Source organism: Oncorhynchus gorbuscha, linkage group LG08 (assembly GCF_021184085.1).
Source record: "Oncorhynchus gorbuscha isolate QuinsamMale2020 ecotype Even-year linkage group LG08, OgorEven_v1.0, whole genome shotgun sequence".
In the NCBI taxonomy this organism is placed as follows: Eukaryota; Metazoa; Chordata; class Actinopteri; order Salmoniformes; family Salmonidae; genus Oncorhynchus; species Oncorhynchus gorbuscha.
In genome coordinates this window covers 26,483,619-26,495,755 of record NC_060180.1, presented here as the reverse complement: position 1 = coordinate 26,495,755, position 12,137 = coordinate 26,483,619, and the positions used below count along the sequence as shown (strand labels likewise).

The 12,137-nt window shown below is 40.3% G+C and overlaps 2 protein-coding genes across 3 annotated transcripts in view; one reads left to right on the top strand and one right to left on the bottom strand.

Annotated features, from left to right (window-relative positions):
• LOC124041414 (E3 ubiquitin-protein ligase MARCHF5) overlaps positions 1 to 1,481 on the bottom strand; it is a 48,156-nt gene extending 46,675 nt beyond the window's left edge. The window contains exon 1 of one of the 2 annotated variants that reach the window (XM_046358957.1): positions 1,083 to 1,481. In XM_046358957.1, coding sequence (XP_046214913.1) covers positions 1,083 to 1,126 — 44 coding nt within the window. In that variant the 5' untranslated portion in view covers positions 1,127 to 1,481. The remainder of the gene's footprint in view (positions 1 to 1,082) is intronic. The other variant, XM_046358958.1, reaches the window with a different exon arrangement.
• Positions 1,482 to 1,545: 64 nt separating this feature from the next.
• The window catches only part of LOC124041413 (cytoplasmic polyadenylation element-binding protein 3-like), an 83,183-nt gene continuing 72,591 nt past the window's right edge, over positions 1,546 to 12,137 (top strand). The window contains 2 exon segments of the mRNA XM_046358956.1: positions 1,546 to 1,701; positions 4,921 to 5,768. Coding sequence (XP_046214912.1) covers positions 1,662 to 1,701; positions 4,921 to 5,768 — 888 coding nt within the window. The 5' untranslated portion in view covers positions 1,546 to 1,661.

The window sequence follows — 12,137 nt, the reverse complement described above, 5'->3', positions numbered from 1 at the left end:
CAGAGTATAGAACAGTTTTGTTAACTTGACATACCAGATCAAAATGTTTGTAAGGTTAGGCCCATCTACACTCGGTGGTCAGTTGATTAAGTACACCACCCCATTCACGAAAATGGTTAGCTTCTTCAGAGAGCGAGTCACGTGGCAGTGGCCAAAAACAGATACAAATTAACCTTATGGAACAGTGGGGACCACGAAGCAACACAAACAGACACACTATACACATGCATTTTGTGTTATAGATATGTGGTATAGAGTAGGGGCCTGAGGGAACACAGTTAATATGTTGTGAAATCTGTTATGAATGTATTGTAATGTATAACTGCCTTAATTTAGCTGGACCCCATGAAGAGTAGGTGCTGCCTTGGGATCCATAATAAATACAAATACCCCAGTTCATATTGAATGTAAAAGCACAATCTAATTTAAAACAGCATTTCCATTAGTGTTTCACATTGGGTTTAGTGATATTGTAGTAAACCAGTCATTATGGTAAACTTCAGATTTTAACTGGTTTACCTCTGGTAATTGCACATGGACATTGCACATGCAAAATAAATGTGCATCTTGTTATCAGACTCAGGACTGGAGCATACCCAGGTCTGGGCGGCGGCCCTGGCAATCCCTGACTAGCGTGAAGGGCAAAGCAGTAATACAGGTCAACCACACCTTAATGAAAGGCTACATTTGAACAGGCAATTCATTTGTGTTTGTTTTCCACCACCTTGACAATACAAAATCCCAATCAGTCCCCTGAGTAGTCAATCAACGGCCAAAAAAAGAGAGGTTGCGTGATGATATGGCCATCCTCAGCCAGATAACTCGCGTGATCCCCCCCCCAGCTCACATCTGATGATGGTCCAGCCCACTGATCCAAACACATGGTTTTAGTTACCAAGATGCATGAAACAATGACTATAGCGTGCAACATATGACTAGCTGAACTACAATACTTGCCACAAGGTAAGAATTAGTAAAGTTATTAACCATGAATCCAAGGTACACCTAGCTAGCCAACTAACGTTACAATAGCTAGCTTCGCTACTGGTTAGGTAGCTAAGCTAACGGTAAACTCAACTCACCTGTCCAAATTCTGTTGCATTACCAATGCGCTCTCTTCCGACATGTGGCCAATAAAAGTAAAACAACAGTACACTCAAACGTGTTGAGTGTATTAATTACATATGCAGGTTAGGTAGTTTGGCCTTGTTGAAAGCGGCGAGGCTTTTTCTGTTGGCACGAAGTCGAAGAGGTTAACGTTAGCTAGCCGGCTAACCGAAATGAACTAGCTAAAACTTGAACTATAAACCAGTTCCTTTGCAGTCATAACTAATGATTTTACAACTCGATGCTTCATCTACGGTTTCAGTTTAATAGTTTGCTAAAAACACATTTTTAACGCTTCGGCGCGATCGCTTGACTCAATTGACTGGCTCTCTCTATGAGGTAACGCACGGGAACTCCTGGTGCGTATTACGTCACCAACAATAACAAGCCCGTCAGAGGCTGAGAAATCACAGTTACATGATGCCTGGGATATGTAGTCCGACCCGAGTTTTACTCCTTCATGTTGCCAAATAAATATCTAATTAATTAATGCTCTAACTTGTGCAGGCGGACCTACCTAAGAGGCACCAAGCCTACTTGGGAAGACGAGCATCATGAAGATACACATATGGCTACAGAATACTTCGTATTGCGGTAGGTTGCATTTATTATAGCGCTCTGTAGCGTTATTACGCCACACGCTTCGGGCAGTGCATATGAGTGCATCTCATTTAATGGCTCTGTTGTATCTTTATTCTCAAAATTTGCTTGGTTAAAATGACTGCAAAATGTTGCAACAGTTTTAGCAGTCATGGAAGATATTGTGCAAATGTGATCTGGCATACATCCCCCCCCACCCCCTAATTACATGGGTCTGTGGTAGGTGAAGAAAAGAAGCCTCGTCTAATGTAGCTATTAAAATATCGCCTAGTCAGACTACTCTATTCCAGCTGGCTGATAAACGTTATTAGATTTCCCATTTGGTTCAGCACAGAATTTATTTTATTTTTTAACCAACTTTAACTTGTCAATACTACCTCAAATTTCTACTTGGAAGACAAACAATATCTTCTACCATGTCTATAGTTGCAGGGGTTTTGTTTGAATTTAGAAAATGCTCAGTTTTGTTCCATGAAATAATCAAACAATGTGTACACTGCCATTTTATCTATTACAAATATTCTCATTAATTGAGACAGGTAAGTGTCCACCCCGAAGTGCTGCATGTCATGATACTCACTTGTCTCGATCAGTGAGAGAATTTGAAATAAACAATAGTGGCATACTAATTGCTGGATTACTTAATGGAGCAAAAAAAAATGATCTCATTTTTAATGTAGCATTTTCTAAATTTAAATGACACCTCGCAACTAGACATGAACGTTCTAGAAGACACTGGTTGTAATTCCAAATCAGGAATTGAGGATGTATTAAACTGGGTGGTTTGAGCCCTGAATGCTGATTGGCTGATACGTGGTATATCAGACCATATACCACGTATGACATTTATTTTTTACTGCTCTAATTACATTGGTAACCAGTTTATAATAGCAATAAGGCACCTCGGGGTTTGTGATATGGGCAATATACCACGTCTCCTCGGGCTGTATTTCTTAAACGGCTAATGGAGCATCACATTAGCCATTACTATTACTATTAAGTTACATCTAGCTCACGAAAACCTCCCTCTAAGGTTTTCAAGCAGTTAGCATCGCCCACGGCTGTCTATGAACTACAATTCTGACGCTGTGTTTTACTGGTTTTAGAAACGTCAACTATTGCTTGCTAAATGATTTGAAATGTATGGCCCTTATCTTTCATATCAGCGATGAATAATCTTTCAAATAAAACAGATGCACTTACTGTGGCAGATTTGCACAGTTCCATATGCTGTGTTTGCCTCAAATCAATGAACTACACTTTCTCCCCACTTACGCTTACACACAGGTGTTTGTAGCACGCTAGATTGCTACTTAGCACAGGCCGCCGCCTCCTAAACAAGCGCTGTAAACATTGAGATATGGCCTTGGGAACACTAACCCTATTTACCGGCTATGAATGGGTTAACGATGATAGTCAATAAAAGTCATATTTAAATACTAGCCTGATTTAATGCAAAAATGCATGGGCCTACATTCAAAACAAAAGCTGACCAAAACAATAGTATTTTTTTCGACCAAACTTTGCATTCCGGACAAGTTACACTAATAAACTACATTTCCCTGAAGCCTCCTCATCCATGCGCCGCAGTCGATCAGCTGTTGAAGCAACTGCTGACTACCTCCGCACGAAGGGTAACTCATTTGTCATATCTTAACCCAGACGAGGCAAACAGAAATAGCGTTATTTACAGAGTCCCAAAGGGTGAAAGATAAAGGTAAATTGAGTTTCATGTGAGACAGAAAACCGACACGGGTGTGCATGCTGTTGCGGTGTTTGTTTGGTGATAACGTTACCTGTACAATTGTGGGTCGGATACGAATTTTTAATAGCCCGCTTGTGAATGTATCTCATGTCTGGTATAACCAACGCGAAAGGAAAATACGATTTTTTTGTTTGTCGAAATTGGTGCGTTGTTTTTATTTTAGGTTGGTAACTGCACCCGTATTTGGTTACTTGATGACCACGAACATGCAGCGTTTATGCATCGAGGAGAAAACAAGGATTAAGCACTGTACGAAATGCTGTGCAATATTTTACTTTCTACGAGAAGTCTACGTCACACCTGTTAGGAATAGGATATTCTAAAAACCTGAGAATTAAAATGATGTGCTCAACATACATTTGGCTGGCTACTGTGTGGGAGTCGTTTTAGCCTATTCTGAATACTTTAAATATCACACTGTGCCTTTATTAGGCCACAGTTATCTTGAATGGTTCATAATTAAAATGGAAAATAAACCGTGCAGTATCCTGACTCATTCAAAGGTGCGCTTGCAAGCAGAATGATTTTAATATTAGTAAATGTATTACCAGCGATGGCCGTCCAGAATAAACTTTTTATAAAGAGTTTATGATAGCCTTAAAATGCGAAATTAACCAAATGTAATAAATATTATTTTGATCAATGCAGGCAGGCATGAAAGAAGAGGCGCGACACTGCTCCTCTAGGCTTTTGTGAACATAGATATGCGTCTCTGTTATACATTTGCACCCTACTCAGAAAATCTGCATATAAAAAAAGGTGACAGAAAAATGTACCAAGTTTAATGCAGTAATTGAAGCTGCCTCTTATCGTAATCTCTATAACATTCATGCTTTTAGGGTGAAGCTTGTTAGCCTATGTAGCAAGCTGTTTTGTGAAGTCACTTAAACATGTAGCTCATGTCTTGCCTACTACTAGGCCAATGCCATACAAAAGTGCATCATCTCTTATGCAGCTATCATTGTCACGGAAACCTAAAACAAAACAAAAAAAGTCAATTTAGCTAAGAAGTGAGTGGGTCAAGGTGGTGTGTCTTTTTAACCTTGAAGGACGCAGCAGCTGTATTTTTTTGCAAATTAATTCAGGGTTGGTTCTAGGGAGAAAAATAAACAGGAACAAGAATCAGTCTCACATTGCAGTTCGGAATTTCTGGGTAAAGGAAAACAAGACATGGTGAATATCGGTGTCCTCCACGTGTCTCTCCCGCACACATCCGAGTGGATCGCTGGCGTCAGAAAGGGTGAAACTATTTAATCTCTTTGCTGAAGTGCACTTTATTATAATACACCAGCAGTATTTGATTTTTTTTTCTAAATGGATGATCACTAATTCGCCTCCAGCAGCAGAAAAATCCCTCCACTGAGTTCTCTCTGAAATATCACAACAGCCCAGAGAGGCTAGTCTGACATTCTCAATGATAAATAACGTATCTGTTTTCCCCGTTTCAGCTCAGCAAACCATGCAGGATGATTTACTGATGGACAAAAACAAAGCCCAACCTCATCAGCAGCTAGATCCAGCAGTAGACCCTCCCTCCACCCCGACCCCTTCGGATCCCCCTACATTAGATGAGAGCCCGTCGAGTGTGAGCAACCGAGCAGCTTCAGCTCTCAACAAAGAGAAAGTGCCGATGGAGTCTCCGATCCTGCCAGGCTTGAGTTTTCATCAGCCGCAGGAAACCGGTGGCACCCTGTCCCCCTCATATGGTAGCACTTGGTCTACTGGAACTACGAACACCGTGGACGACAATTTTAATCAAGGAATACCCTCGGTGAACGGAACAATGCTTTTCCAGAACTTCCCCCACCACATAAATCCGGTATTTGGAGGCAATTTCTCACCTCAGCTTGGCTTGGCACAGTCTCAGCATCCACAGCAGCAAGCCCAGCACCAGCCAGCGCAGCAACGGAGATCCCCTGTTAGCCCCAACCACGGTCCTTTTCCACAGAGAAACGCTTACAGTCACCAGTCTGTCATGAATAGCAAGGCTTCTTCACCTGCCTCATCTTCGGGTTGGAATAATCACCAAAATGCCACTTGGAGCACAGCCTCCAATCCATGGAGCGGTCTCCAGGCAGGCAGGGACCCGCGAAGAGCTGTGGGAGTCGGGGTTGGTGTGGGGGTCGGTGTAGGGGTGCCTCCTTCCATGAACCCCATCTCCCCGATGAAAAAGCTCTATTCTAGCAACGTTATAGCACCCCCAAAATTCCCGAGAGCTGGTCTCCTCACACAGAAATCTTGGATGGAGGACAACGCCTTAAGGATGGACAACAGCAACAATATGCTGCCTTTTCAGGTATGTTTGGCCTAATAATAAGGAAACTTTAATCCAATTTTAAACATTTTCATAATAAACAATATTGGTATGTAAATTAAATGCAAGGGGCACAAGTGTTAGAATATGATGATGATGACTTGTCCACGTCATGAGAGAACTTCTGAAACTGTAGAAGTAGCCTATAGCCATATGTATGCTAATAGGTTGCATTTAAACAATGTTAAAGAAGTGTCATAATGGATTGTTTAGTATGTGATTAGTCTATTATGACCTTATAATAAGGTTTCTATGCATAATTTACTATTTTCCATCGGTGTTCGCACAGAAATAGAATGAATAGAACAGCCCTCCCCATTCAAGTCAGTGATGGCATAAGGGTTGACTGACAGCCATTTTGTATGTACTCATTGGAGCAAAGCAGGAAGTGTGCCCATCAATCATTTGTGCTGTGATTTGTTGAAGCAACTCAACTGACCTTAAAGAAAAATACATTTAGAATCATTTGAATGAACATTATGTTACCATGTCAATTATTGCATCACAATACCAGGCACCCATTGCATGTGTACCCATGAATTTACTTGTCAAATTGCCAGGATTAGAGGTTCCTAGCCCATTCTATTAATGATATTTCTATGGTCGGGGGACTGACTCCATTGAGAAATGGCTCTGGAGTTCACTTCCCACCCTATGGTAGTGAAAATCATCGTGCTTATTGAAGAAAATTCTTTAATAATAGCTCTTAAAGGGCGACATTTTGTCTAGTGGGTGGTAGGTCTTCGATACACTGCTCTCATATGATTATACTGTGTAACCAAATGATTATGTAAGTATCCGCTTCGCGATACATTATTAGTCATAATTGCATTGTAACAGTGACGTATGAAACATTGTTGAGAGTCCACCCCCTCTCTTGTTTTACTGTGCAGACATTTTACTTTGTCACTATAGCCTGATGTGCCGTAGACAGTAAGTAGTTCAGTTTATTCAGGCCTAGTTATTTTAAAAAGCTATAGACAGAAATTAAAGAATGCACTAGGCTACAGTCACTTGACAACCAAGTAATGAACAGTGCCGGTTCAGTAAACTGTGATTCTATAGATCTTTTAAAAATATTTTTTATATATATTTTTTTACTTTGAAAAGCTTATCTAAAAAGGCCAAGGGGAAAGAAAAGGTCCCTTTCTGAGTCATTAACTAAATACTTTTACACTATTTTAAAGGAGAGTACTAGAATGCTGCCAATGTAAGTCACGTTTTCCATGCCTAGTTTGCCAGGACTGCAGTGGAGATAACCTAGGAGTTATGTGTGCTTTTCGTCAGTGATAGGTGCTGTCTCAGCGCAGCCTACTCTGATGTCTACAGCTACGTCAGACACACCAATGAAATGCCATCCTATCTGCCCATTTCTATTTTGGCTACCACTCGGCCTGAGACATCTCCTTTTTCAAAAGCAGATACAATGAATACAATGATACATTGTTTAATGAAGATACAGCGACTTCAGAAACTATTCACAGCCTTTTACTTTTTCCAAATTTTGTTGTTACAAAGTGGGATTAGAATGGATTTATTTGTCATTCATTGTCAGCAAACTACTCAAATGTACAGGTGGAAGAACTATTTTAACCTTTGTTAGAAAATGTTTGAAAAATAAAGACCCTAATATTTTGATTAGATAAGTATTCAACCCCCTGAGTCAGATACGGCAGCTAGCCAAGCATTTAGGAGCATTGGGCCAGTAACCGAAAGGTCTCTGGTTCGAATACCTACGTTTATTCTTTCAGTGAAATACGGAACCGTTCGGTATTTTATCTAACGGGTGGCATCCCTAAGTCTAAACATTCTTGTTATATTGCACAACCTTCAATGCTATGTCATAACTACGTAAAATTCTGGCAAATTAGTTCGCAATGAGCCAGGCGGCCCAAACTGTTGCATATACCCTGACTCTGCGTGCAATGAACGCAAGAGAAGTGACACAATTTCACCTGGTTAATATTGCCTGCTAACCTGGATTTCTTTTAGCTAAATATGCATGTTTAAAAATATATACTTCTGTGTATTGATTTTAAGAAAGGCATTGATGTTTATGGTTAGGTACACATTGGAGCAAGGACAATACGCACCGCATCGATTATATGCAATGTACGCTCGATAAACTAGTAATATCATCAACCATGTCTAGTTAACTAGTGATTATGATTGATTGATTGTTTTTTATAAGGTAAGTTTAATGTTAGCTAGCAACTTGCTTACTGCATTCGTGTAACAGGCAGGTTCCTCGTGGAGTGCAATGAGAGGCAGGCGGTTAGAGTGTTGGACTAGTTAACTGTAAGGTTGCAAGATTGAATCCCCCGAGCTGACAAGGTAAAAATCTTTCATTCTGCCCCTGAACAAGGCATTTAACCTACCGTTCCTAGGCTGTCATTGAAATGAAGAATGTGTTCTTAACTGACTTGCCAAGTTGAATAAAGGTGTAAAAAAAAAAAAAAAAAAAAAATACAGATCTCCGATTGTTATGAAAACTTGAAATCGGCCCTAATTAATCAGTCGACCTCTACTGCTAACAATGCTCACTTAATTTCTGTAATTTCTTTTAAACTCATTGCAGCACAGTTTTCCCTGATGGTACTTGTTTTGTGAATAACTTTTGTCTCCCAAATCCTGAACAGCTAGTTACTAAGTCATTGCAACTACAATGTCCAAATTAGGACTCAGACAGCTATTGGAGTGTGTTTTTCACTGAAAACATATGAATTTGTGACGTACCTTAGGGATTGCTAATTACTGATCCATGTATCTCTCATTTACAGATTCGGTGTCAGAAGAATGTTCACTGTGACTAGCAGGCAATATTGTCATAAATAGATCTATCTATATTAGTACCAGTCAAAAGTTTGAATACACCTACTCATTCAAGGGTTTTTCTTTATTTTTACTATTTTCTACATTGTAGAATAATGAAGACATCAAAACTATGAAATAACATGTATGTAATCATGTAGAAAGCAAAAAAAGTGGTACACAAAATCAGAATATATTTGAGATTCTTCAAAGTAGCCACCCTTTGACAGCTTTACACACTCATGGCATTCTCTCAACCAGCTCTCATGAGGAATGCTTTTCCAACAGTCTTGAAGGAGTTCCCACATATGCTGAGCACTTGTTGGCTGACTTTCCTTCACTCTTGTGTTCCAACTCATCCCAAACCATCTCAATTGGATTGAGGTCATGTGATTGTGGAGGCCAGGTAATCTGATGCAGCTCTCCATCTCGGTCAAATAGCCCTTACACAGTCTGGAGGTATGTTTTGAGTCCTTGTCCTGTTGAAAAACAAATGATAGTCCCACTAAGCGCAAACCAGATGGCGTGGCATGGTGTATCACTGCAGAATGCTCTGGTTAAGTGTGCCTTGAATTCTAAATAAATCACGAATGGTGTTTCTGGCAAAGCACCATCACACCGACTCCATGTTACAAGTTGGGAACCACCACATGCGGAAATCATCTGTTCACCTACTCTGCGTCTCACAAAGACACGGAGGTTGGAACCAAAAATCTCAAATTTGGAATAAAAGTCACTCCAAAATGACAATACATGATTCACCATACAGTTCATTGGTCAAAACATAACCCAAAACAAACTGCAAATGCATCCAATGAGTTTGTAGTCACAAACTTAACATAGTCATTGCGTCACCAGACCAAAGGACAGATTTCCTCTGGTCAAATGCTCATGTTTCTTGCCCCAAGCAAGTCTCTTCTGCTTATTGGGGTCCTTTTAGTCATGGTTTCTTAGCAGCAATTTGACCATGAAGGCCTGATTCACGCAGTCCCCTCAGAACAGTTGATGTTGATGTCTGTTACTCTGAATTCTGTGACTAATTTATTTGGGCTTCAGTCTGAGGTGCAGTTAATTCTAATGAAATCCTCTGTAGTAAAGGTAACTCTGGGTCTTCCTTTCCTGTGGCGGTCCTCAGAGTCAGGTTCTTCATACCGCTTGGTTTTTTGGACTGCACATGAAGCAACTTTCAAAGTTCTTGACCTTTTCTGGGTTGCCTAACCTTCATGTCTTAAAGTAATGATGATGTCATTTCTCTTTGCTTATTTGAGCTGTTCTTGCCATAATATGCACTTGGTATTTTACCAAATAGGGCTATCTTCTGTATACCACCCCTACCTTGTCACAACACAACTGAATGGCTAAAACCCATTAAGAAGGGAAGAAATTCCACAAATGAACTTTTAACAAGGCACACCTGTTAATTGAAATGCATTCCATGTGACTGCCTCATGAAGCTGTTTGACAGAATGCCAAGAGTGTGCAAAGTTCTCATCAAGGCTTTTTGGGGGCACTACATGCTTCCATATGTGTTTATTTTATAGTTTTGATGTCTTCACTATTATTATACAATGTAGAAAATAAAAAATGAGTGAGTAGGTGTCAACTTTTGACTTGTGCTTATACTAACCATTCAAAAGTTTGGGGTCATGTAGGAATTCCTTGTTTTTTTTAAAGAAAAGCTCTTTTTGGGGGGGGGGGGGGGGTGTAAAATATGATTTCAAATTGATCAGAAATACAGTGTGGACATTGTTAATGTTGTAAATGACTATTGTAACTGGAAACTGTTTTTTATTTTTTTTTATTGAATTTTTGCATTGGCATACAGGGACCCATTATCAGCAACCGTCACTCCTGTATTCCAATGGCACGTTGTGTTAGCTAATCCGAGTTTATCATTTTAAAAAAGCTAATTGATCATAAGAAAACCCTTTTGCAATTATGTTAGCACAGCTTAAAACGGTTGTTCTGATTTAAAGAAGCAATAAAACTGTCCTTCTTTAGACTAGTTGAGTATCTGGAGCATTTGTGGGTTCGATTACAGGCTCAAAATGGGCAGAAACAAAATTTTCCTTTTGAAACTCATCAGTCTATTCTTGTTCTGAGAAAGGAAGGCTACTCATTTACATTTACATTTAAGTCATTTAGCAGACGCTCTTATCCAGAGCGACTTACAAATTGGTGCATTCACCTTATGACATCCAACCTTTGATCTTCATCAGATGACACTCATAGGACATTATGTTACACAATACATGTTCGATAAAGTGCATATTTATATCCAAAAATCTCAGTTTACATTGGCGTGTTACGTTCAGTAATGTTTTGCTTCCAAAACATCCGGTGATTTTTGCAGAGAGCCACATCAATTTACAGAAATACTCATAATAAACATTGATAAAAGATACATCTATTAAACTTCTCCTTAATTCCACCACGGTGTCAGATTTGAAACATTCTTTACAGAAAAAGAAAACCATGCAATAATCTGAGTACGGCGCTCAGACGACAAAACAAGCCAAAGAGATATCTGCCATGTTGGAGTCAACATTAGTCAGAAATGGCCTACCGGGTGACGCAGTGGTCTAGGGCAGTGCTAGCTGTGCCACTAGAGACTCTGGGTTCGCGCCAATTGTCCGTGGTACGACGCACAATTGGCCTAGCGTCGTCCGGGTTAGGGAGGCTTTGGCCGGTTGGGATATCCTTGTCTCATCGCGCAATAGCTACTCCTGTGGCGGGCCGGGCGCAGTGTACGCTAACCAGGTCGCCAGGTGCACTGTGTTTCCTCCGACACATCGGTGCGGCTGGCTTCTGGGTTGGATGCGCGCTGTGTTAAGAAGCAGTGCGGCTTGGTTGGGTTGTGTTTCGGAGGACACATGGCTTTCGACCTTCGTCTCTCCCGAGCCCGTACGGGAGTTGTAGCGATGAGACATGATAGTAACTACTAACAATTGGATACCACGAAATTGGGGAGAAAAGGGGGTTAAAAAAAATAAAAACATTAGTCAGAAATAGCATTATAAATATTCACTTACCTTTTGATGATCTTCTTCAGAATGCACTCCCAGGAATCCCAGTTCCACAATAAATGTTTGATTTGTTAGATAAAGTTAATCATTTATGTCCAAATTTCTCCTTGTTGTTAGCTCGTTCAGCCCAGTAATCCAACTTCATGACGCGCGATCACTAGGTGCAGACAAAAAGTCCCAAAATTATGTTACAGTCCGTAGAAACATGTCAAACCATGTATAGAATCAATCATTTAGGATGTTTTTAACAAATCTTCAATAATGTTCCAACCGGAGAATTCCTTTGTCTTCAGAAATGCAATGGAACGCGAGCTGACTCTCATGTGAACGAGCGTCACGAGCTTGTGGCACTCTGCCAGACCACTGACTCAAAGAGCCCTTATGAGCCCCTCCTTTACAGTAGAAGCCTCAAACAAGGTTCTAAAGACTGTTGACATCTAGTGGAAGCCTTAGGAAGTGCAATATGACCCCATAGACACTGTTTTCAATAGGCCAAGCATTGAAAAACTACAAA